Source organism: Lottia gigantea (genome assembly GCF_000327385.1).
Source record: "Lottia gigantea unplaced genomic scaffold LOTGIsca_2, whole genome shotgun sequence".
NCBI classification, from domain to species: Eukaryota; Metazoa; Mollusca; class Gastropoda; family Lottiidae; genus Lottia; species Lottia gigantea.
In genome coordinates, this window is record NW_008708400.1 from 2,991,854 (window position 1) to 3,019,707 (window position 27,854).

Sequence of the window (27,854 nt, forward strand, 5' to 3'; positions counted from 1 at the left end):
TCTTACATCTTGCTCCGAAACTGACACCCCAACTCGTGGAACTATACAGGCACATAAATCTTCTTTCTGGTTGACAGTAACATTTATAACAGTAACTTGGTAAACACCGGGAGCTTTTCGAACTAAACTTTCTATCTGACTTGCATGGTAAATATTTCCATCCCTTGACACAATGTCTTCTGTACGACCCTGTATGATTAACTCTCCATTAGGCTTCACACGTCCATAATCTTTGGAAAAAAAGTAACCATCTTCGCTAAAAGATTGTTTCGTCAATTCTTCATTACCAACGTAACCAACAAAAAAATATGGACTTCTCTGAAAAGTCAGATGACCGGATGCTCCGTTCGTAACTTCTTTTAAATTTTCGTCAATTATTTTCATCTTTACATCATAAAAAAAGGAGCCAGAGTTGAAGTCTTCAAATTCCGTGTCCTTCTCGATCTTTTTCATAGTTAGCAGGTTCATTTCCGATGATCCATACATATTGTGAAAAGTATGACAGACTGTACCAATTACTTCCTTTATGGACTGTGTTAGAGGTTTACCGCCAGTCCAAACAACTTTCAATGGCCATTTGTTTCTTAATTTATGGTCACTTTGAAGAAAATAATTGAATTTGGAACATGTCATCGGATCCAGTTTAGCACATTCACAAGACTCATTGATGATGGTGTCAAAGACAAATTTAGGCAAATCATCTTCTGGAATTGGGAACCTGTTATCTATGTGTACACTTCTATTTCCAGTACATAAATACCATTGAGGTATGCCCAGAAACCAAAACAGTTTTCGCATGTTAAACATTGTTGAATTCGGATACTCATCCATTACGCATGGAAACATTATATACATACCCGTCTGTAAACCTTGTCGAGAAAGTTCGATTATTTTGATTGCACCCGCAGTCCCAGAACTGGCCATTAAAACACCACCATTATCAATTGTATCCTCAATGTCCACAGATCCTGAATTGATGCTTTCCTCGTCCCAAATAAAGCCAACCTGGTTTACGTCTATATCTTTACTATCCACGACGAATTTCAAGCTAGGTATGGCATTTGAGGTAACTTTGTTCCCTGGCATTCTGTGGATTAATTTAGATAAAATCTTCGTGGCTGCATTTTCTGGATCAGAAGAAATTACAATTGTTTGGCAGTTGGTAGAATTTAGTAAATGAATTAGAAACTCATCGTCCCCTGGCCCAATAATGAGCTTCATTGACTTACAACCAGCAAATTGGGTTCCAAAGAACACCAAGAAGGCTTCCGGTGAATCATCCAGGAGGTTTACCACCACACTTCCAGGTGAAACACCCAGTTGTAGCAAGTGTAAACCAAAGACTTTAGACTTGTTGAAAACATCTGCACAAGTTAAAGCTGTTCTTGGACCATCTTTAGATACGAACACCAATGCTTCATCATCTGGGTGTTTATTAGCCCAATGTTGTACTTTTCTCGGGATTGACAATTTATCTAATTCCATGTTGGTTTATATTTCTGAAAAATAGATTTAAGCATGGTCACAAAATGTTTACAGGTATATATGTAGACAGAAGGGAATTTCTAACCTGCCTCTGATATGCTCCTATTATTATAGATATATAATTAAACCATGACACTAAGTACTGCCATTTTCCAAAATCAAATTCAATGTTGAATGTTACAGGGGAAGATAGGGGTAAAGGTAATAAAAAAATTTGGAGGGTAGTCATGGTTGTGGTGCTCGCAATCGCAACCCGCGCAACGTTTCCAGGTGAAGAACTAAACACAAAATAATGTTTGACCTTTGATGGAATAAAATAACAATTAACGTTGTGATGCGACAAAAGTAATAATTACACACGTTCTTTTCTTCTATTTTCATTAATTTAGGTATTTTCTATGTGTATATTTTAAAGTTGACATTGACTTGAAGAGTCGTAACAAATAATGTTATTGTGTTCTATCATATTGTTCAATAATCTCGTGATGCCGACAATGGAGTTTATAACGTTAATAGAAACTTTTATTTTTGACAGAATCTTACCTTGTTTTTTGAGCTTTTAACACAAAAATCCTCACAAGATATGCTTCAGCTGAACGAATCAATTGAGATAATGTAAATCTCTTTAGTCATATAATTTGAAAGATAATCTGTGACCGAAGTACAGCATCTATATTAATGTAAAGTGCAAATTTGATTTCTTGCTTTATTACTTTCTGATAGAACTTCATTCACGTTGAGAACAGAATACATAATATTTAACTTACTTTCACCCTATAACTTGTAAGAGTATTAGTTCTCCTGAACTGTAAAAGAGGTTTGATCTGTTGAATAATGTAGTGATGTTACCTCTTACGACCCAGTTGAAAAGATAACGTTTAAAATAACGAAAAGATTTTCAAGGCTTTTATTTTCTTGAATAATAATTATATTCACAAAGAATGTATATGCATAATCATCTTCTTAATGTGAAGCTATTACGAATAAATGTCAAGTTGTTACGAACCTTGACTGCATTAACCACCTATGACCTACCTGTCACAGAAGTTATAGTCATGAAGAGATTTGTACATCAGGGAATTGGAGGCCTGAACGGAAAGCCTACTGTTCACAATAAGCCCTAATATTTACATTCTTTATTTCAAAGACCCTGATTGTAGGAAGAGAGGATGTTAAGGAGAAAAAGATCATGGGTGATCAAGCAGAAAGAGACAGGAAGAAAATAATCTAATATTCACAGTCTTTATGTCAAAGGCTTTGATTGGCTGTTTCCGCTAGCGTACAATCCAATCAAATCCAAGGTGGCTATTACAGTCATGTTACAGGATGAAGTTCGTAGTTGTTTGATATTTGGGGCCGACACTAAGTACAATTTGATACAAGTTCAAATGCAATTACTTTTCTCACTAAAGAAGGGAAATATACAAATGCAATGGATAACTAGTAAAATAAACTAAATATCGCTTAGGTTTCAAAGAACTGAATATTAATACAAATGCAAATTTATTGATCTTTCAGCATTCGATCGCAGAGTTCTTCTAACAACTTTTCCATTTATATTGGTAGGAAACTTCTTCAAAGTCAAATAATATCCAGGACAACCTTCTTTCAATTGCGGATCTTTTCCAAACTCATTTTCACAAAAATCTCTTACATCTTGCTCCGAAACTGACACCCCAACTCGTGGAACTATACAGGCACATAAATCTTCTTTCTGGTTGACAGTAACATTTATAACAGTAACTTGGTAAACACCGGGAGCTTTTCGAACTAAACTTTCTATCTGACTTGCATGGTAAATATTTCCATCCCTTGACACAATGTCTTCTGTACGACCCTGTATGATTAACTCTCCATTGGGCTTCACACGTCCATAATCTTTGGAAAAAAAGTAACCATCTTCGCTAAAAGATTGTTTCGTCAATTCTTCATTACCAACGTAACCAACAAAAAAATATGGACTTCTCTGAAAAGTCAGATGACCGGATGCTCCGTTCGTAACTTCTTTTAAATTTTCGTCAATTATTTTCATCTTTATATCATAAAAAAAGGAGCCAGAGTTGAAGTCTTCAAATTCCGTGTCCTTCTCGATCTTTTTCATAGTTAGCAGGTTCATTTCCGATGATCCATACATATTGTGAAAAGTATGACAGACTGTACCAATTACTTCCTTTATGGACTGTGTTAGAGGTTTACCGCCAGTCCAAACAACTTTCAATGGCCATTTGTTTCTTAATTTATGGTCACTTTGAAGAAAATAATTGAATTTGGAACATGTCATCGGATCCAGTTTGGCACATTCACAAGACTCATTGATGATGGTGTCAAAGACAAATTTAGGCAAATCATCTTCTTGAATTGGGAACCTGTTATCTATGTGTACGCTTCTATTCCCAGTACATAAATACCACTGAGGTATGCCCAGAAACCAAAACAATTTTCGCATGTTAAACATATTTGAATTCGGATACTGATCCATTACGCATTTAAATATTTTATGCATACTCTCCTGTAAACCTTGTCGAGAAAGTTCGATTATTTTGCTTGGACCCGTAGTTCCAGAACTGACCATTAAAACACCACCATTATCCATTGTATCCTCAATGTTTACAGATCTTGAATCGCTGACTTCTTCTTGGCATATAAAACCAACCTGGTTTACGTCTATATCTTTACTATCCACGACGAATTTCAAGCTAGGTATGGCGGTTGAATTAACTTTGTTCCCTGACATTCTGTGGATTAATTTAGATAAAATCTTCGTGGTTGCATTTTCTGGATCAGAAGAAATTACAATTGTTTGGCAGTTGGTAGTATTTAGTAAATGAATCAGAAACTCATCGTCTCCTGGCCCAATAATGAGCTTCATTGACTTACAACCAGCAAATTGGGTTCCAAAGAACACCAAGAAGGCTTCCGGTGAATCATCCAGGAGGTTTACCACCACACTTCCAGGTGAAACACCCAGTTGTAGCAAATGTAAACCAAAGACTTTAGACTTGTTGAAAACATCTGCACAAGTTAAAGCTGTTCTTGGACCATCTTTAGATACGAACACCAATGCTTCATCATCTGGGTGTTTATTAGCCCAATGTTGTACTTTTCTTGGGATTGACAAGTTATCTAATTCCATGTTGGTTTATATTTCTGAAAAATATATTTGTATGTTAATCTTTGTTGGAAAGTGTTAACAATAATTGTTTAAAGGTACAAAATGATATATATATATATATATATATATATATATATATATGTAGACAAATAGCCTACAATATGCTGGTGTAGACAAGTTGATAGATCGGTGAAGACATGTTGTTATCTATCTATCTATCCTACGTATGCCTATCGACGGACTGGGTTTGGACTATTTGTTATACTTTTTCCCAGGACACAATGATTTGACAGGTAAAAATGTATAACAATTCTACTTGAGTCTATACTGAATCTAGACCTTCTTACTTGACCCCTTCCAAAGCCAATGAATGAATTCTCTACCAATCCCTATATTCGTTAGATATACTGATACCGCGAACACAGATGGTTTCCTACTTTAGAACATCTATGAATAACATCTTAAACCATCTCCTGTTTGAAGTTAAGGTGATTATGAAGAACGAAAGACAAATTTATGATAAATCCGTTGGAATAGAATCTACATTAAGCGTTGTAAAAGTGACCTCTCTTGAGAAAAATTTTGATTAAAGGGAGAAGGCTTATACAGTGGTGTAACCTATTTTCGTGGATATAACGATTCAACACCGAATTTCGTCAAAGTTGAAAAAAAGCGAAAAAAAATTATGTCTTAGAGGTTTCCTCAGATATTCTACCAAATAATTAAAATTGTTTTTTTTCTATTTTCTTTATGAATCCTTCACTTTGACCCACATTTCATGAGCAACCAACTCGGCAACGGCGGCAGAATACCTCACCTATTTTCGTGTACAATGTTTGATCTATAAATAAGTCTAGAAAAACACGTTGTATGGATACCAGGTGGTATAATTAACTTCTCTTAGTATTTATCTTTAATATCAATTCATTATAACTAGTGACAATTCCATCAAAACACCATGATTTAAAAAAAAATAGTGACTGACAAAATAAGATACGTAGCGTGATTTATTGCTAAAAGTCACTGAAACAACATAAGAATATGGTCCACTTTGTGTTCCATAGAAAAATTTCTGCTGACACGGAATCCGCTAGTTGATCACGTGACTTCATTCGTGGTTCTAGCAGACGACACTTGGAATTCTGATTACCGCTAGGGATTATAAGGAAATTCGGCCGATAAAAAATGGTGACGTTTGGTAATATGTGAAATCCGCCATTTTTTATTTGTCGAAGTATACATTAATACATTTTACCTTTACTAAAACAAACTAACGCGGAGGTCGCGCAAGGTCGCTCATGTAAATTATTAATCCTTTCCGGAAATTCACGAATAATAGGTTTCCACGAAATTAGGTTACTCGACTGTACTAAATTTCTAAATGCGCAAAAGTCGATCAAATTGCCAACATTTAGAAAACTAAGTATCTTATATAATTGAGTAAATCTGAAATCAAAGACGACACACATTCATTTATCATATCGGTTAATGATCTAAACAGAATACATATTTAACTTACTTTGTAGTTTGAAGTATGTCCCCCTATAATTGTTTAGTCTAAGAGATCTCCCATTGTAAATATAATGGTTTGATAATGTGGAAATATTACTATAACGACACCATTTATATAAAAAAGGTAAAATATTTTCAAGGCCTTTCTATCTTGATGAATAATAATTTTATTCACAAAGAATGTATATGCATATTCAACTTCAAAATGTCAAGCTATTACGAACTATGTCAAGCTGTTACAAACTTATACACTGACTGCAATAGCCACATTTTTTGTGTCACAGACGTTGAATTGTACACAAGGGAATACACACAATCAGAGTCTTTAACAAAAAGCCTGTAAACAAATAAACCATAATGTTTACTGTATTTTTTTTTATGTCAAAGCCTATGATGCTGACGAAATCTATTACACCTTGTCATTTGTCCAATAAGTAGCAGAAAATTTGGTTCATTCGTTATATTCACCCCTCGCAATCACCTGAAACTTTCACCCCCCACAAATTTGTTTCATTCACATTTCTAGCATGTGATGATGTAAAGTACTCACTCAATTCACAATAAATTCTTCTTCTACACCAGTTGGGAACCGGGGTTTAACAGTAAGACTGTCAACGTTACAAGTCATCTAATGCGACACACAATTTTCTTGGTAGATATCGCGCAAAACATTACAAATTTGACACGTCGGATCTTTGATTGTCTTTTACTGATCTGCTACGGCGACGGAAAATGAAGCCAGAGTGTGTTCAGGTCGTCAAAAGCGTGGTATTAACATCTAGGAAGCGTCGGATATCATACGGTGAGCCCTATCGTTGCTATTACTCGCAGTTGAGAACGCAAAAAGCGTCGTAAGATTTCCGTGATAGCAATGAAAGTGAAGTGCATCTACCTCAGATTTTTTTTAGGAACATGCCTCGGGTACGCAATATTGTCACACATGCAGAAGTTTGAGATCGACTCTTCTAGATTTTGTAATTTTAAGGAACTTTTTCACATTTTTTATTAACGTTCGTCGCCGACCCAGTACCAACAGTCAGAGGCAAGTGTGACGGGGTTGGCAGTTGATTTATAACAGTCGCTGGGACACATAATTTTAGTTATGCTTGCGACTTGGAGAACCTGAAATCACCTCATATTTTCAACCGATGATACCTGCGAAGCTTTGAAGACATAGGCCATAATGAATTGCTCTTTTCAGTCGGAATTCCCTGAGCTGAAATATTCATTGACATGTCATTTGAAGATAATGACTGTATTGGTAGAGTTAAGGTTCCGTCACACCGGGTAGGGGCATTCTTACTGCGACGGAAAAATGACCCAGAGATGAGATAACACATCAGACATCGTGCAAGTGTCGCCATTATTCGCCAAGTCAGGGCGTTTATTTTGGATATGTTCAAATATGGTACAAACATGTACCTTGTGGGCTAATAAAGACGGGCAATACCATGCAGATTATAAAGGGAAATCTGTACACGGGGCCTCACCTGATTGTCCCATCAGAACGTCTAGACGCCTTTTCCATGTCAGCCCCTCTTAGCTGCATCACTGATAGGGGGAAGCGGGTTGAAAAATCCGAAGGTATCATCTCGATCTATGCCGGCATTGAACATGCGTCTTACTCACTGAGCCACTCTAGTTTTCCTCACGACTTTCCGGTCGTCGTTAGTTTGGTGTTGCGGAGCTATTTACAGAAACTGGTGAAAAATTAGTGTAATATCGAACTTGTACGTTGTTCAACCAAATCCACTATGCACAGGTGCAGGTAAAAAGACAAACGATAGCAACTTATATAATTAAAATCTTGCATGTTTTTACATAATATTGACAATCAGTATTTCCAGACACTGTGTTGGCGTAACGTTCTCACGAATGTAAACATGGCTTTGGTTCTCTATTCGCCATGCAGGTCCGGGACAACATGGACCTATTTTTTTTCTTCCTTAAACAGTAGAGGTTTTAGCATACAATATGTTCAAATTGTGATATAATCAGAGGAAATTGATCACAGGATTCAAATTCTTCGGTTTCTTTAAAAACTATAGGTTGTCTTTCACGGCGAATTTTTGAGAACAGACAATAGTTGATGCTGAATAGGGACGTCCTGATCAGCATTCTCCAAATTTCAGCTTTGGCATATCAAGTTAATTTTGATCCGCAATTCATAAACATTCGGCAGCAATGTTCAATTTTTAGACTTCAGATCGATCTTGCCAATTACGTTAGTTACCTAAAGTTATTGAGATCACCGAGATTTGCTGTATATTTTTTTTCGCAGATTGTCGAAATACATTTTGATTTGGGCTTAACATGAAATATTGAATCATAAAAAGGTGTCATTTTAACTAGCAAATAGCAATGCGATACCGCTTATCTTGCCTGTAACTAATCAAAATGTTCACATTAACGTGGCATTGTCTCTTTAATTCGTATTTAAATGACCCAAATTATTCTCAAGTTACCTATGAACACCAGTAGAGGTTTCAGCATACAGCATTTTCAAATTGTCATTTAATAAGATTAAATTGATCTATTGTATTCAAATGCTGAAGTCCAACAAGTTGAAGGTTTTGCTCGATGCATGTAACCACATCACCACGTTCAAATTGAGATATAATAAGTTTGTATTGATATATTGGTTTATATTGTAACTGTTTATAGATTAAGAAAACGCTACCAATAGAATTCATGATTAACATTATTTAAACGATTGTTGAAACATTTCGTCAACAGGTGTACACATAATATATAAATTATATTCATTCGTACCAAGGTACTTATATACTTCGCCTGAATCGCTGTGAAATTGGATTTGGTGTTAAAATATTAATTACAATTTTGATAGAAGCCTATGAGGAAGAGAATATAATTTTTGATCTCGCACCACAAACGTATTCTTCCAGTAACGTGATTAAGGGACTATGTCAAAATTTGTGAAAACTTTTAAGTCCCTAAAGTGAAACATAATTTTTGTGGTATTGAGAAGTGACTCTTTTAGTAACAACATGAGAAACGCAGAACGCCTACGAAACCGCAAATCACAAGAGCATGTAAAATTAAAAAAATGTAAGACGCAAACTGCCTTGTGGAACGTATCAGTTTATCATATACTTATTGGAACATTAGTGTCCTTGTTGGTTTGGTTTGTCATCAGAAACGTAAACAAAAGAATGAAATTCACAAATTTAAAATCATCTACATTAGTACCTCTAGTTAGAACTGTTTGTAATCAAGCCGGATATGACGTAAATGATTTATATGATATGTATGATTTGTCTGTGATCGCAAATAGTACCGAAGATCAAATTTATACGGAAGGCTTTAGTAGACATTATTTCAACCAATTTGTAAGTGATAAGTTAGATCCAAACCGAACGATTCCTGACGTCCGGCATAAACTGTAAGTATGCATTAAGGTATTACAACTTGGATGTGGTAAAGGTTAAAAGAACTGTTAAAATAAATGTTACATTTGATATTTTGCTGTATCCACACTGCGACATAATTAGCTGATCATCCCAATTGCAGAGTGGCTTCTGTAAATCCCTCTATGCATCATAAAATAGACCAGCTATATGATGTTCGTCGCGAATTCTTATTTTATGTGCTATTCCTTAGACCCTAGCATCAACTTCATTTTGTAAATATATTTCTTTTTGTATGAAACACCCATCAAAAACCCTACTTTTCTTCAGGTTTTAAGGGTCGGGATGAGATGGTTTCTCAATCATTTATCTTTGTAATTCAGATCGGAGACGATGATATGGGACTTTCGTCTTTCGGATTGTAAAAAAACCCTCGTGTGCTACAGGCTGTTTATGTTAATTTTAATAAACGAATGTAATAATTATGTCGATATCAATTTTAGATGTAAAAACAGAGACTATCCAGTATTCAAGTTACCAACTGTTACTGTTGTTATTTGTTTTCTAAATGAAGCTTTCTCGGCATTGATACGAACCATCCATTCTGTTATCAATAGAACTCCATCAGAACTTCTTAAGGAAATCATTATTATTGACGATTTCAGTTCATTTGGTAAGTCAGAAACTTGCACCTCCTCTAGCGTTTACCCACATCTTCAATTCCAAATTCAGATGACTTTTTGTACACCTGATAACATTCGCTTTATAGATATCAATAACCCGGTTCAGTCGGGATGGTTTCAATAATACAGTCAATTGGTTGAATCTAGTAGTTCGGTATCTAGAAAATAACCATTCAGATTTAAGAATTAAGATCTCCGATGATCAAAATATTTTAGGCACCGTAGTATTGTTCTTAATTATCATTTAATTTTTCATTCTATCACAGAAGATTTAAAAGGACACCTTGGAACGCATCTTAAAATAAAATATTATAAGAAAGTCATCTTATTGAGAAATCCAGTGAGAAAAGGATTGATCATGTCTCGGATAATTGGCTCCAGACATGCTACTGCCGAGGTTAGTTCAAAATAACTTCATAATAGCACACAGGGAGCCGGGTTCAATTAAGCGGTATGGCGTAGCAGTGTTATCCAATATTTCCTATGATTAGTCAAAATTTTTCAGATTATTTTTTGCCCAATCTAGAAATATGCGACAACTCCTTACGGAACTAACTTTATTGGCAAGATACTACATTTTTAAAAAGAATCAAAACTTTACTTGAGGAGCCAAAACAAAAATTTGATCCGAAAAATTGCTAATCAAATTTCTCAATCTCAATTGCATCCTGCGTATATTATACTTCGTCGAATTTAATATTTGAAGTCCACACCCGAGATGATAAATGTGTAATTCCACAAGTTTCTTCGTTGAAACTCTGACATATCCGAATCCTTATTCATACGGTACACCCTTAAAGTAATAGTATGTTAAATGTTTTATTCCAAAGTGTTATTGAAGCATGGTGAGCTAATTGATGTAAATGGCACACGAAACATAATAAGGTTCTTTCATGGCAGATTCACTCAGAAGATTTTAAATTTGTACACGTTTCTCACGATCACCAGGTTTCTATTCCAGGTATTGGTGTTTTTAGACAGTCATTGTGAAGTGAATACTGGATGGATTGAACCATTATTAGACAGAATAGTTCTGAACAGAAAGACGGTGGTAGCACCAATAGTAGATAGTGTTGATGCCTATACAATGGTCTATGATTCAGTTCCAGTACTTGTGGGGGGTTTCAAATGGAATTTATTCTTCAGATGGGATCCGATTCCAGTCAAGATCAGAAAGATGCTTTCAGATCTATCTCAGCCAATTAAGTAAGTTACGGGTTGGGGTGGGGGCTCTGTCCTTGTGAACAACAGACCGTTGCGTTTAAGTCAAATACGACAGATACGATGAAGGCATTTTTAACTTAAGACCTCCATTTCGAAGTAACCGTCTTGCAGCTTCGATATAGGTTCATATGTAACTAAAGCATTTCTAACTATTTCCTGTGTTACATTGGAGTGAAGTTGCTGAGGCTATTCGACTCCTTTTAACCACCATATCGAGAATGTCTTCAATCCCGGCATTGGATATGACCGAGATTCCCCTTGTCGGTGATGGCTGTTCTGATATGCAAAACAACATTTAGTCATCCAGAGTGGGCATAATGCTTGACCATAGTGTTCAAGAGAATGTGAATAAAAATGTCTTCAACTCTTCAGGTAATTCGGTAGTTTTCCCTATTACCCACACTAAGAAAAGTTGAATGATGAATTAAAAAATGAGTCCTCCGTTGTAACGTCCACATCATCTCTTAATTTTTCTATGAACTATTCATATTTATTTCTATTCAGATCTCCCACAATATCTGGTGGATTGTTTGCTATTGATAAAGAGTATTTCAAAGAACTCGGAGAGTACGACCCTAAATTGAAGATTTGGGGAGGTGAAAATATGGAAATATCTTTTAAAGTAGGTATATAACATGATATTACTGAAATTAAGCGATAAGACATTTCTCTTTGAAAAACTGTAGAAGAGCTCCTATCTTGTTGATCAATATCCAATAGTATTGCTGACTAGCGCCGATTATGTGTTCAAGCTACTGATGACAATACCAAATGGTAGGATTCTACTGGAAGCGTGATAACCATGTTAAAGACCCACGAAATCTGCAGATCTTTTGAAGACTACGACCTCATAGATCATCATTAATTTGTTGATAAAGGGCGAAATTCGTTTTTTAGCTAATAGCTAACTGTTTAGAAAATCTGTCCTTCAATATAAGCTAAACGATTGCCGGCACTTCCACCGTGTCAGTACATTTCCGACGAATCACAGCATAACCATGTGGGAAACCAAATATTTATACGATAATCCATAAATAAAAGATTTGTCTCTCGCATATTAATAGCAATTTATAATCTGAAATGATTTTTTGAGGTATGGCAATGTGGTGGAAAGATTGAAATTGTGCCCTGTTCAAGAGTAGGGCATATTTATCGTCAAGTTCAACCAAACAACGACAAAAATGATGTCAATATTAAACGAAATTTGTTACGAGTTGCACATACCTGGATGGACGAATATCAGGTAACGCAAATTATATTTAGTAATTTATTTTGATGCATTGCAATACATCGTATGACTTTTATTGCTTCATATTTGTTTCTTAACAATCACTGCCAGACACTTTATCATTATCTGCAGACGAAGATTTTTCATTTCAGAGAAAAAATTTAATATCTATCAACTAAAAAAGCTGGCCCGTTCCCATTTTAACATCTTGATTTAAACCCATGAGAAATAATCAGACATTCAAGCCTTATTTACAAGGTAAAAAACGTATCAATCAGTGTCCCGTATAAGAAAAGCTTATGTAATGAAATCTACAATTATTGGCTATGCATGCTTGTTTTAGTTCCTAATCGAAATTTGTATGACAGGTTACAATAAATGATCGTAATATACAGTAAACCTGTTTCTTTTCATAATCTTAGTCGGATATTCACTCTTATTAAATCATCATAATCTATATTAACAGCGACAGATGTCCTTTGTATAACCGTAGAATGTTACGTGACATGACCTACTCTGGTAGTGCATTTTCAATTAACTGACAACAAAATGTTGAAATTGTTGAAAATTATTAGTTTTTCGGTTTTTAGTGACTGTTTGTATTTTCCTTTCTTGTAAAGCTTGAAAAGAGACATTAGCAAGTCGTAAGAATATAGACAGATACTACACGCCCAAGACCAACGGCACCAGATCAATTCAATTTTTCGACAATTTTCTTGAGGGAGCCCTCTCAGACGTTCTGAGAGGCTTGCGACAATGACGCCTTCATAAAGTTGCCGCATTTTGAATTCAGCCTCGACCGTTGTCTCCCATATCTAGTAAGTCTGCCCCCTATTTGGCACCGCCACTGGATATTGCAATTTTTGCACTTTTCTTATTTCTCGTAAGATCTGAAAAAAGTATTGAATTATGAACTCTCTGAAATTCCCGAAAAATGACCAAATTGTGACCTCGTTATTGGAAATACGTTCTACTCAATCTTTGTTAGTAACAAAGACGCTGTCGAATCACCAGAGGCCGACTGGCATTCGCTCATCAGGATGGAATGAAAACAGCTATTGCATTAATAAGATTTATATATAAGACATCAAGCACATGTTACATGACTAGCAAGGATGACTGCAAACTTTATAATACTAATACTGACCATGCATGCAATCTATAGTCTATATCAATATTCTATTTATAGCTATAGTCTTTATCAAACTAGTGTTCATATTCTCAACATCTCCCTCCTTTTAATTTAAATAACTATTTTAAAACTATGTATCACTAGTTTGATCTGAAATGCATACACTAATAATAATCTTTTCAATTAACACGATTATTCTGTTATTTACTTAATAACTTTTAATACACAACATAAATTTCGATGTACTGCTATTTAATCACGATATCGCGCAGGTTTAACAATTGTACGACTTGAGCGACGCAAGACAGGTTGTTCTACACGAACTGGAAGTTGCGGAATATCAGGAGGTGGATCCGGTGGATTCACATCCTGATGATTGTTAACTCGAATATCTATATCAATCGGATCAAAATCTTCATCGAACGCATTAGCAGCAAATCGAACTTTATTAGCAAGAAATAAATGTCTACGATTTCTTCGGAATAACCCATATTTTGTCCTAATCATATATGAACGCGGTTGAGCACATTTGCGTATTACGACTCCTGGAGTTCCACGTTTTTCCCAATCTAACTTCACTATAATAATGTCACCTGGGTTAAGTTCTTTCAAATCACGTGAGGAATTATGGTTATCAAAATTTTGCTTTGTCCTTTCTTTATGATCTTTGTCCCTTCCCCTCACATTTTTAAGATTCGGCCATCTTGGTTTTAAATGTCTGGATAAAGTTGGTGAAGTTGTACGGAGTTGTCTTCCCATTAATAATTGAGCAGGACTTGCACCTGTAGTTTGCAAGGGCGTTGATCTGTAAACCAATAAAGCTAATATTGGATCATCTTGGCTTAAAATCTTCTTTGCAGTCTGGACCGCTCTTTCCGCTTCACCATTAGCTGAGGCGAAGTAAGGACTGGTTGTGACATGGTTTATACCATAATCATTACAAAATCTATTAAACTCAGCAGAACTGAACTGTGGACCGTTGTCAGTGGTCAACAATTCTGGTATTCCAAATCTAGCAAAACAGTCTTTAAACTTATGAATTGTATTTGCACTTGTTGTTGAACTCATATAAATTATTTCAATATATCTTGATAAATAGTCAACTATTAGCATATATTGTTTACTTTTAAAAGTTAGTAAATCTGCACCCAAATGTTGCCAAGGACGTTCAGGCATACTTGTTGGCAACAATGGTTCTTTTCGTTGAGTTGATCTACTGCTCTGGCAAAATTCACAAGACTGTACTTTTTGTTCCATTTCTTTCAAAATTCCTGGCCACCAAATACTCATGTTGATTCTCTCTCTGCACTTAGTAATTCCTAAATGACCATCATGAATTCTATTAATCATTTCTTGGCGCATCGACTTGGGTATGACTATTCTACTACAATAAATTAATAATCCATCTATTTCACACAATCTTTCACGAACAGAAAAATAATCAAGAATTTTCGGATTAACGTCTCGTTTAAAGTCTGGCCAACCATTTCGAACGTTTTGTAATACACTTTGTAAAATTTCATCATTTAAAGTTGCTTGGCATATATTGTTTAATTGTTTATCAGACGCTGGCCATGAACTAATGGACTAATATAAACTCGAACATCTTCTTCCAACTCATTAGAACTATTATCTAACTGAGGACTTCTTGATAGCGTATCACTTACTATCATTGTTTTTCCTGGAGAATATTCAGCAATTGGATTATATCTCATTAAACGCATCAGCATTCTTTGACAGCGAACTGGGACTTGATCAATGTCTTTTCTATTTATTAAAGGAATGAGGGGTTTATGATCAGTTACTAGTCTATATGAATTAAGACCCCATAAATATTTATCAAATTTTTCACTAGCCCACACCAATGACAAACACTCTTTCTCAATTTGGGCGTACCGAGTTTCAGCATCAGTTAAAGTTCTAGAACAGAATGCAACAGGTTTCCAGATATCATTATGTTGTTGCATAATCACACCACCTATACCATATTGACTGGCATCAGCACTGACCATTGTCGGTTTCATGATATCAAATACAGCTAAAACAGGACAAGAGGTTATCAGATTCTTGATCCTTGAAAATGCTTCGTCTTGAGCTTTATCCCATGTCCAACAGATATCTTTTCTCAGCAAATCATTTAAAGGTTGCATAGTATTTGACAAATTTGGAATATAACATCCTAAATAGTTTATCATACCAATTATTCTACGTAATTCAGCTACATTATTAGGTTTCTGAAGATTATTTATTGCAGATGCTTTGTCTGGGTGTGGAATGATACCTTCTGGTGTAATTTTGTGTCCAAGAAAGTTTATCTCTGTTTGGCGAAATACACATTTATCTTTATTGAGTTTTAATCCACTTTGTTTAATTCTCTGTAAAGCAGCATCTAAATTCTTATCATGTTCTTCCATTGTAGCACCAACAATAAATATATCATCTATATAAACAGCAACGCCATTTAGATCAACTAAAATATTGTTCATAATTCTCATAAAGATTTCCGGAGCACTTGAAATTCCGAATGGAAGCCTTTTAAATCTATAGCGTCCACTAGGTGTTATGAATGTTGTCAACTTGCGACTTTCTTCATCCAAGGGTACTTGATGAAATCCACCGGAAGCATCTAATCTTGAAATATAACGAGCACCACTAAGTTTATGTAAAATATCTTCAAACGTAGGTAAAACATATCTTTCACGTTTGACAGTTTTATTTAATTGTCTGAGATCTACACATAGTCTTACTTGACCCGACGGTTTTAAAACAGGTGTTATTGGAGCACACCAATCTGACGGTTCTGTAACAGGTTCAATAATATCACTATCTACTAATCTCGTGATTTCAGCTTTAGTTTTCTCCTGTAACGGTATAGCAATACGTCTTGCTGTATAAACTGCATAGGGTACAGCATCATCTTTTAAAGTTATATGAACTGGCTCACATTTAAGTAATCCAACAGGTCCAAAAACATCATCATTAACAGTTTCAATTCTCTTAATTAATCCTATTTGTACAGCTACAGTTCGACTTAATAAATTATAAGAAGTTTGTCCTTTAATAACATAAACTGGAAAAGTAAATCTTTCATTTTTATAATTAGTTTCCACTATAAAATATCCTAAGCAAAATATTTCTCCACCAGGACTACTAAGAACTATGTCACTTTGTTTAAGTTTAGGTTTAGGATTCAACTGATTGTAAGATTTTTCACTCATCACTGAGGTATCAGCACCTGAATCAATTTTAAAATTAACAGTTCTCCTCAATATTGGTAACTCTACATGCCATGCAGGAACACTACCATCTGAACAATTATTTATCTCATTTAAAGTTCCAAGAAAGATATTTTCTTTCACATCACACTTTTGCACAATTTGGCTCTCCATAAAATTATTTTCATCTGTCACTTTATTATTGTTTTGATTACTACTGTCACTTGCAACATTGTTATAATTACTTCCTGTTATATTATGGTCTGATATTGCACAGTTTACTTCTCTGATGAACTTTGACCTACATCTTACAGCAAAGTGTCCTATTTTGTTACACTTTCTACAAACTGCACCAACAGCTGGACAGTTGCCAGTTGAACCATGATTTCTGTTACATGCTGAACATTGTTTATGATTAAATGTCCTTTGATGTTGATATTGTCCATGATTATTACTCACTGATTGATGATACGAGTTGGATATTCCCTTGTTGAACACATGTCTAGGTTTATTTGATCTTGACTGTGAACCTGGTCTCCATGCCTTATATGGTCTTCTACTGTCACGCTTTATTGCATCTATAGCCTGATCTTCATTATCTTCTGTATTTATTGGCGATTTATTCTGCGTTTTCACAAGTTCAGTGTTTCTAGCAATTTCTATTGCTCTAGCTAATGTTAAATCATTTGGTTCCATTTGTAATTTAAGTGACACTGATTTATCTTTCAATCCGACTACAAGTCTATCTAAAATTCTTCTATCAATGGAATCTTCAAAATCACAATGTTCACTAGCTTCATACAATCTCCTGATATACGATTCCACTGTTTCATCTTCATTTTGATTCATAGTATTAAATATTCCTCTTTCAAATATAATGTTTCTACTTGGAATGAAATAGTTATCATATTTTCCAATCACAGTATCATAATTATCTTTATCTTCTTCGGCATCAAATGTAAAAGTTTTAAATATTTTCTCAGCAGTTTCACCCATACAAAATATTAGAGCGCTTACTTGAATATCTCCATCTTCTTTATGTAATTTACTTCCGATTCTAAATCGACTAAAAGTTTGTTTCCATACTGGCCATTCACCAGGTTGATCAAAATGGAATTTCTCCGGTTGCTTCAGCTTTGCCATCCTTTATATTTTATAAGCACTATGAACCAATTGAATGTTCTATCCACAATATAAAATCCTTTTTGAACTAATTTAATGTTCCAACAACGATGATATGACGCAATCTAATAATGGTCAACTTCTAGCTCCAACTTCTTCTCCTTTCTTTTATAAAATTAGAAAGTTCACGTCTGACACCATGTCGAATCACCAGAGGCCGACTGGCATTCGCTCATCAGGATGGAATGAAAACAGCTATTGCATTAATAAGATTTATATATAAGACATCAAGCACATGTTACATGACTAGCAAGGATGACTGCAAACTTTATAATACTAATACTGACCATGCATGCAATCTATAGTCTATATCAATATTCTATTTATAGCTATAGTCTTTATCAAACTAGTGTTCATATTCTCAACAGACGCTATAAATCAACTTGAATCCCATTGAAACATTCGTTTTTATCCACAGCAATATGTGTATGATGCACGACCAAATCTAGAAGGGGTGGAATATGGTGATATAACAGAACGAGTGACATTAAGAAATCGATTACGTTGTCAATCTTTTTCATGGTACTTGAAGACGATCTTCCCAGAACAGGTAAGGCAATTTTCAGATTCACATCGCTTTGTACATTTTACAGACATTGTGCAAACACGAATAGGAACTTATTGCTCAGAAGGTTTTTGAAATATAGGAAATGAATGATGGTTATGGCAGTAGCATATGGTCGCCAATGGTGATAGTCAATGAAGCATCGTGATAGTTTCGATTACGAGGAATTTTAACCTCGGCCTCAGAATGAGTCGATAATGAAAACTACTTAGCAGCCAGTTGCACTGCGTTCAGTCATTTAAAGAACTGAATTTTAAACATAATTCTAGAATGTACCCGGAGACCTAGATTTTGAAGAGAAAGAAGACAAGCGAGAAAATTTGTTGAGAAACACCTACTTGAAACATTTCAAACATGAAATTTCTAGACGAGGCAAGGTAATCAATTTCAACGCAGTAATTTTGTGGGAGACACTATTTTTCATAATCAATGTCAATAAGACAGATGCTTCTTGGGGATTAGCTAACATTTTCTAGCCACTCTAAAATGGCAAATGGCAATATAATCGATGTCATTCTATGTGTTTATACCAGAAAATATTGCAAGAACATTAGCAGTTTCCGTCTCAGTTCTCAAACTCTCAAGGGGTCTGTGACGGGGATATTTTTCGTGTATGTTTTCTAATGTTATATTATGAAAATCGATATTTAATTTTGAAATGATATTCCTTGTATTTAAATGCAAATGTTCCATTTAGGTATTACATGTAAAATCAGGATTGTGTTTGGGCTATAATTATGATGAAGAATATAGAAATATGGTAGTTTTAGTTTATTGTAATTCTAAATATGTCTTGGTAAGTAAATAATTCGTCTTATGTCAAAATCCTACAAACTGAATGCTGTCAATCATTAGTGCTGAAGCTTTTATGTTACAATTTTAATGATTTTAAATAACTTTTCTTGAGATGGACATGATTGTTCTATTAACCACTTCAAATCTCAATATCTGCACAGCAGTAGGCGCTGACTTGCCACCCCTAAATCTTATTGAGATGAACATTTTATTCGGGAAAGTCTATGTTACTTTTATTTCGTGTTATTTTAAGACAACGTTGCACAGGTTGCTCCCATTCAACTCAGAACCTTTGGTTTGAAACATATCTACGACATTTGTTTTCAAAGTTCCCATATCAGTAATCCCAGAAAAAGTGCACCTCCTTTAGGTCTTCATATTATATTCTTCAGAAACTATTTGAAAGTAACCAACATGAATTCCGACCTGGTGGAAATGATTATTGTTTACATATGAATACTGCAGAGTCATATTTGGAACTGGATTCTTGTACTTACACTGTACAACAGAAATTTATCTGGAGAGAAAAGGTATGTATATTATTTGCTAATCTTGAATTGTGACTGAGGTATAACATTTTTCTACAGCAACCCTGAAGGAAAAGTGTTGGCTTAGAACTTCACATACCTTCCATATTACTTGTTATAGCAATTTGCGTATTAGTAGAGATAAATTGGAGACTGAAAATGTTTAACCCTTTAGGAAGAAATCGGATAAAGAAAAGCGATCCAAACCTGACCAAATCATTCAATTTTTGTTGGAAGTGATGAGTCTCTCTCGTTATAGTCTAAGTTATTTACGTTTACAATGGATCTTCAATTGCAATTTACATACTAATAATATATTGTTTGTGCTTGTTTGCGATTGTTTGCGCTTTTTAGTCGGATCCGTGGTAGGCATACTCTTTCGTTGTTTTGTTGGCTGCTTATGAGTCTCGTGATTTTGTACACTGTTGATGGTTTTGGGCGTGGGACTATTAGTGTGCTTTATGGGGATGCGACCAAGCAACATAATAAAGCGTTCACACCAGTTTCTTTCTTTACAGGGTACCATTATCCAGCTGTTGAATCCAGGAACAGGTAAATGTCTGTATCCAAATACTAATGATGAAGATTCTACACTTCAAGTTGGTTATTGTACATTAGATATGAATGTAGATTTTGCCATGATTAAATAGTACCTTGTAAACCTTGTTTTATGATGCACCTGAATCGTTTTAGAGGTTGTTTTGGACCTCGAATATATGTAAATAGTCTCCAGGTTCTACATTATGACGAACACCGCAAAAAAGGCGAGTCGTCAATATAATTTTCAAAAACAGATAGTTATGAATACAAAGTGGCTATGAAGACTAAAATTTGTACGATAGGTTGTAAGCACTATTACTTATTAGCATAGCTGAACACTTCACGTTTCACAGACCACGGTACGAATGACCTCCGAACATAGTCATTAAACTGCAGTTTTGTACTTTTATTTATGAGAAGTCGGTAAAGGTTGTATGCTATCGTGACATGATTTCGTGATGTTTTTGATATGAAAGTGCACGAATTAACGTCGAGATAATATAGATAAGACAGAATTTCGGATGAAAAAAAGGCGAATCACATTTTAAGCATTAATTAAATTAAGAATAAGACCCTAGTGATTATAAAAACTCAACAAATTTATTTCTCTAAATAAAACATACAAGGTGCTAAAAATGAATGCAGATCTGATATTCTTTACACTATACATTACAACATAAACATTATTTTAATCTAAAGGCACAATTGTGAGTGTGATCAATTGTACTAAGACACATTTTAAACTGAAGTCATTTTCAATCACTGAAGCTCTTTCTACTATATTTTCATACACATAGTGCGCAATATGTTCGTCTTAAGTGACTTTGTCGTTTAATATTAACTTTACCAGCTTATTGATCTTAATTTCAAATATTTTTGCCCATTTGACTTTTTAGAATTTCTAGTCTAATTCTGATCTGCATCAAATAAAATTAGGTGACAACAGAACCAAAATTTGTCTTCTAAATTAAACTGACATTTCGCATGACGACAATGGATCCCAATTTCTAGTCTTCTCCAAAATAGAAAGCGGGTATTGAGAATATTAATCGACAAAGTGTGGCGAGTAAGTGAAATTAGAATTATCAGCTGGTAAACAGAATTGTATACCTTTTTGCAGAATTGTGATTTATGGCAAATAAATATTGAACACTGAAATAATGTTACAAGACTTTCGATAAGCATACTACGTGAGAGCGAATATAAACCGAAATTTGTTTTGAAGTAGTTCATAACCAAAAATATTTAATTCTACACATTAAAACCTTTCTTTCGTCCTCAGTGAACATTTATTGTGGGAAAGAATATTGGCTTCTTTCTCGTGCCTGCGTTTTATTTACTTCCGTTTCAGAAAACGCAACGTCTGAATATGAACCCTTTGTCCTTTGTCCATGGTCTTGATTTATTTTAAGCAAACTTAATGCAATAATTTGGCACAGAAATTTTTACAAAAATCATAAAATTAATATACACACTACAATACAGGGGAAAATATACAAGACACTAGTTCTAAAATAAAATATTTACGTTAAAAAGACGAGAATCCAGAAGCAATTCTGTTTGAACCGAAAACTGCATTAATTCCAATCTTCTTATTGGTCAATGAAGGTTATGCTTATATCTTCTGAATCCTCAAGTTTACTTGAACTTTGAAATTTAATTCAATATTTAGGGAATATATGGTTCCATTAATGGCGATTTTCAAATTTTCGAATTCTTTAGCAAAGATATAGAGTTGAAATTTGGGAATTGAGATTCGTGGATTTAAATTTAGTTTTTCTTGCAGCAAGGTAGCATGTAGGCATATTGACCTTACGGTTATATATTGGCAAGTTTATCTTAATTGTCAAAAGATATGCCGGATTGTTCAACACACCAATAACCAGTAGTTAATTGGTATAACGTGCAACAAGGAAGAAATATTCACAGATTTGAGACAGACAAATTTCTACTAGCTACTTCTAAATATAATACTGAAAAAAAAACATGCAGTAGAAAAATCAGAATAAGACAAATAATTATCATATTATGTACACAAAATGAGATAAAAATCAATGATATTATATATGATATACACTATACATGTATTGAACATTTTGATTAGTAAGTATCGTGTTGTGAAAGGCGAAATACATATTATTACGTTCGCCATTGAAGCAGTTTGGTGGTAGATCCATCAGATAGATAAATGTATCTTTATCAACATAATTCACAAAAAACACAGCGTTATAACCTTCCTTTCGAGAAACTTCAAAGGAAGGAAGTACAGATTCTTTGGGTGCACTCAGTTGACGGGGTTTCTGCTGTACAGCTGAACTGATATTTAGTATTTTCCTCAGACCTGGTATATATGGTTGAGAAATGGACTTCAGGTCTTGTACCACTTTAAGAAACTGTCGATAAAAAAAAAGAACTAAAAGTAATTTCCGCGGTACGATGATCACCCATGCGTAGCTATAGACTGTTTCTACATCAATGTTGCTTTGTTAGTACACAATGATTGTCTGATCACATTATATACATAATCCACATTGTCTTGACCCCCCGACCACATCACAAATCACAACCATCAGTTTCACAACGATACGTACCAATAGATTAAAGAGCATCGCATCATAGTGAACGGAGTGTACCAAAACATCATTCGTCAAGTTGAAAAAACGTCATTACGGGGCAAACTGATCTACTTTCGGTACAATGAATTTGGCGCAATTTACCGGATGTAGATGACTGAGTATTATACACCTCTGACGTAAACGTTAACGCAATGTGGATGTTACACACCGACGTTCGTATTAATTTATGCTTATTATGAACAAAAATCAATGATTTTCACGATTTTATAATATATATAAAAACACACATTTTGTACAGCAGTCTTCAAAATGCTGATTGTTTGTTATTTATAAATATTGTATCCAGACTAGTTCCTCAAATATCGTTGCTAATTTTAGCTGTAGGTTTGGGCCTGTCGGACGGTTTTACCATCATTTCAACATACTTAAGCGATGAATACATATGGATGCTGTTCCATTGGATGCCGTCTCGTTGGAAGTAGTTGCTATGGAAACCCTTATGGTAATATTTGCCGTTGAGATGTGAGTCGAAGCAATTGTTAAACCACCAAGCACCATGGTATGCCTTTGCACAGTTGTCATAGTAGCGACCATCATTATCTTTGTCATGCGTACTGAAGAACATGCCATCATGATTTTCCCAATATGACGTCATAGAATCGCCTGCGTTTCCATGGTAACCACTGACATGAAGGCGGTAGTTGTTCTTTTCACCATCAACACCAAAACTATCATATTCGGCAAAGAGATGTTTACCAGTCCAGTCTTCCATATCCATTCTTATCATTGTGTCTTCTGAAAAAGGAAAAAGAAATCGTGATTCGAGATAGTCTTATGATTTGAATTACACACACAGAAGAGAAGTTATTCGTGATATCACAGAAAAGATATTGATGATATTTAATCATAAAGTTTAGCAGTGGCGACAAAAGAAAATTGAACAGACTGACGCTGAGTTTGGAAGGCTTTTCTCTCAGCCACGACCTTAAGGATGAAAATTCATTCGTATAGTCTTTCAGCTCTGGTGTTGCTGGGTTAGTTCAATAACACCATTACTAATTGAGAATGGATCTGCGTTTCAATAGTACAAATAGACCCTCTTGAAATTGTTTGGAAAACATTGAAAAATTGATCAACGTTTCGGCCAACATAGTTGGTTCAGTCGCGCGATTTAGTGCCATTAGCTTATATTCCGTTCCCTAAACCAATGCTCCATCCGACTTCACGTACATTGTATATCACATACTCAGGGATCCCAGACATTTTCTCTTTGGAGGAATTCATGTATTTTCCACCAAAAAATGGATTTTATGGATGGAAAAATTTCTATATTGTGAATGCCTTCTTATCTTAAATCTTCCTGTGTACCCCACATAGTATAGGAGCCTTTACAACCCTTGACCTAAACTAATATTTATCATTTTCTTTACTATTTGGGTGTCTTTATTGGGATCCGTGCATAACCTAACTAAAATAACCAGATATCAGAGGTATGATCGATCTAAACACACTCCCATATGATCTCTACTTTTAGTTTTGCTATAACAATCTCCTTTGTTCAAATTCAATAGATGTATAAATAAAAGTTAGTCTTAACTAAACCCTTTCATTGAAGTGTTTTGTATTTAAACCGTCGTCTACGACAACTTAGTGAACAAAAGATATATATTTGCATTATGACGAGGTGGAAATAAGGTTGTGTTTTATATTTTAGTTAGTGATCGAAAAAAAGACGATTTTGTTGTTAAATTAACCAGTTATCAGTTTGAAATTGTGGGTACTAAGAAAATTATTTTATCTATATTGTAAGGCGTACTTTGAGGTAGATCGTTTTTGAAGGGATTTTAAGGATATATATATTTCTAGAAATAAAATAGTTTTTGTGTTCTGAAATCAGACAATTTCCCGAAGGTGGTCATTGCAGAAAGTATCGCCGAAACGGACCACCATCGAGGAAGGAGATAGAGACTCCAAAATTAGAATTAAATGTATGGAGAGAACCGAAAGAAGATGGTTGGGATCATACTCGTGTGGAAATCATGGATCTACATAATAACCACGTCCATGGATTAAATTGTGGTTGTTTTCCCAAAACTAGCAATACTTTTATACCGTCCATGATCTACGATAACGTTCGTTGTCCACATTATGAGGAAGAGAACATCCTACAACCCGGACAGCAACAGATACTAGCTTACCCATGGACTGTTCAAACATTTCACCCACCAAGAGATTTGTTCGGAAGGAATATCAACAGCGCAGGTAGGATGTCAATAGGATCGTATTACAGATCACCGTCAGCAAAGTCGGCACCATCGAGAGTGTGCCACAGACCAACAGAATCGGCTTCAAAGAAGAAACCACTTCCAAATATACCTTATACAGCACCAGCGCCACGAGATCGAAAATTCAAACCGCCAGAATCGGCTAATTCCCTCCGTAGTAAACCAGTTATCTACCCCGATGCTCCTAGCATTACCACAATAGACGACGATGATCATTCCATTCTCAACCCAGAAATAAACGATCCCGAGAAACCATTTGTCACTCAGTTCGACAGTGTAAGTCAAGTTGCTACGATAGGACGACATGAATTTCAACAACCTAAACGTCGTGGAGGTCCTCGAATGGACAGACAGTTTTTACTATCGCCTCCTAAACCAGCACGATCAACACCTAAAGCAAGACCACAAAGTATGACAAGCACCTTTAAGGAGAGTCCGAGAAGAATTTTTACTGGTCAATATGTAGATCCTAGTAAGTACAGCACTTTTTCATTGATTTCGTTTGTATACCTGACAATTTTTTATGTAAACTCCTTATAAATACGTCATCAAAACAACGCTAGCCGCTACACGAATTGAGTTTTGCCCTGTTCCGTATGAATCATTTATTATTTTTAAGTATGTGTATTGGGGCTTTTATTTATCGGCTATTTATGTTTTTAATACTTTAACTGAACAATTGGTATATTTTTATTTTATAGGAAGTGGTGACAAGTATGAATATGATATCAAATATAAAAGTCATAATGTTCAAGGTAATAGAAAGAGGGTAGTTCAAGCACTGTGATCAAGAATATAAATGTTGAACATTAAACACTGTTTGATAGAATAAACACATGCTGAACATTTGGCACTGTGTGATAGAATTAACATATTGAACATTAAACACTGTTTGATAGAATAGACACATGCTGAACATTTGGCACTGTGTGATCAAATGAACAATTACGGAGTAGTGAACATTTTGTGTTCGGGGAGGCTACTAGTGAACATTGGACACTGTGTGGTGGAATAAATCTATTGATGACATTGACAAGTTAATGTTTAAATACATTACTACAAGAGTTTGAAAAGTTTGTATTCTACGAGGGGCTAAAACTTTGTATTTGAATACAATCTACGGGCGATTTAAAGTTTGTATTCGAGTTTGTGATAGGACATATTTATACTGAATTAATAATCTAATCAGAAATACTATACACCTTGTGACATAATCGTGCCTGACCTAAAGTTTGATAAAAAGAAAAGTGACTGACTTATCGAATAGATAAAACACACTACAATGATGAAGCTATTTGATATACATGCATATATATGCATGCATACTACTAATTGCGAAATGTGAGATTGTGACAGTTGTTGACACTTTATCAACGAGCCCTTGAACTATGAAGAATACAGATATTATGATTATTCCCGAGGAAAATTCTTTAATCAATAAATCAAAAGATTGCTGTACATCATTTTTATAATGAAATAAATAGAGAAACAACAGTATCTTTATAAATATAATAAGTAAGAATCCTATCCTTCAAACCTCTTAGCGTTGGTCTTTCACGAATTCATTAGCCATTTACAGCTCGAGCGCGACTGGAATAATGAGGAAAGGTGGCTTTCACATGCCGACCGAGATTAGAACCCACGACCACCATTTGCATGGCGTAAACAAAGTTTCCAATGCTCTAACCAACTGTACTACAGAACCCCTCGACAAAATTGAAGATTATTCTCACCTTGTGTTGTCAAAGCATGAATCTTGTCGTTGCCCAACCAAAATTCACCTTCTAAATTACCAAAACCATCTTTATATTCCTGCCATTTTCTGAAGAAATCAACAGAACCGTCCTGTCTTCGTTGTATCACCGTCCAACCTAGAATATTAAAATATTGCATTGCATATTAAATGAAAGGGAGGTTGACATCGTACGTGCCTAATTGGTTATTGAATACAGACATCGCCTTGCAGTGTGCGGTAGTGAGGTCAAATTATGTGAGCGATATTTGGCTTAACTTGATTTACATCTTCAAAGTACGAAATTTGACCTTTAGAAATAGTTAAAATGTTTTATGACACGATAATCTGTTTCTGATTTTCATAATCAAATTCATCTGAAATTCACAAAATTGTTAATCGTTTGAATGAGATAAATAAAATAATTGATAACGTTTCGGAATTTGTTTTGGCGATTCTTGGTTGTTGGTTCGTTAGGTATGGTAGTTGACCTATACAGTATGGATTTTAATTCAATAATTTAATTGTGGTTCTCAAGGTTGCCACAATTTCGAATTTCTTTTTTCTCATAGTGCCAAATTTCATCATTATAATTTATTTCGACGTTTTTGAGTAAAACTTATTTCGGCGTAAATGCAAAATCTATAAATTTTGTTTAAAGCTTCGGTCTTAAGGTTTTCAAATCAAATCTCC

General features: G+C 34.8%; 5 protein-coding genes across 5 annotated transcripts in view; 2 read left to right on the forward strand and 3 right to left on the reverse strand.

Annotated features, from left to right (window-relative positions):
* LOTGIDRAFT_152790 (hypothetical protein) overlaps nt 1-1,485 on the reverse strand; it is a gene marked incomplete at both ends in the record, with an annotated part of 2,018 nt that extends 533 nt beyond the window's left edge. Inside the window, one exon of the mRNA XM_009053305.1 lies at nt 7-1,485. Coding sequence (XP_009051553.1) covers nt 7-1,485 — 1,479 coding nt within the window. The remainder of the gene's footprint in view (nt 1-6) is intronic.
* Nucleotides 1,486-2,971: 1,486 nt separating this feature from the next.
* LOTGIDRAFT_152791 (hypothetical protein) lies at nt 2,972-4,618 on the reverse strand (the record flags this gene model as incomplete). The annotated part of the gene is made up of 1 exon (XM_009053306.1): nt 2,972-4,618. The coding sequence occupies one exon, from the start codon at nt 4,616-4,618 to the stop codon at nt 2,972-2,974; it is 1,647 nt and encodes a 548-aa protein (XP_009051554.1).
* Nucleotides 4,619-9,375: 4,757 nt separating this feature from the next.
* On the forward strand, nt 9,376-18,781 carry LOTGIDRAFT_104326 (hypothetical protein; the record flags this gene model as incomplete). The annotated part of the gene is made up of 7 exons (XM_009053307.1): nt 9,376-9,512; nt 9,981-10,150; nt 10,427-10,557; nt 11,122-11,366; nt 11,889-12,006; nt 12,478-12,627; nt 18,560-18,781. 7 exons carry the CDS (start codon nt 9,376-9,378, stop codon nt 18,779-18,781), a joined length of 1,173 nt encoding a protein of 390 aa, XP_009051555.1.
* Nucleotides 18,782-19,463: 682 nt separating this feature from the next.
* Nucleotides 19,464-20,678, forward strand: LOTGIDRAFT_152794 (hypothetical protein; the record flags this gene model as incomplete). Its single annotated transcript, XM_009053308.1, has 3 exons — nt 19,464-19,502; nt 19,894-20,031; nt 20,547-20,678. The coding sequence occupies 3 exons, from the start codon at nt 19,464-19,466 to the stop codon at nt 20,676-20,678; spliced, it is 309 nt and encodes a 102-aa protein (XP_009051556.1).
* Nucleotides 20,679-23,499: 2,821 nt separating this feature from the next.
* LOTGIDRAFT_104370 (hypothetical protein) lies at nt 23,500-27,322 on the reverse strand (the record flags this gene model as incomplete). Its single annotated transcript, XM_009053309.1, has 2 exons — nt 23,500-23,939; nt 27,163-27,322. The coding sequence occupies 2 exons, from the start codon at nt 27,320-27,322 to the stop codon at nt 23,500-23,502; spliced, it is 600 nt and encodes a 199-aa protein (XP_009051557.1).
* Nucleotides 27,323-27,854: the final 532 nt, after the last annotated feature.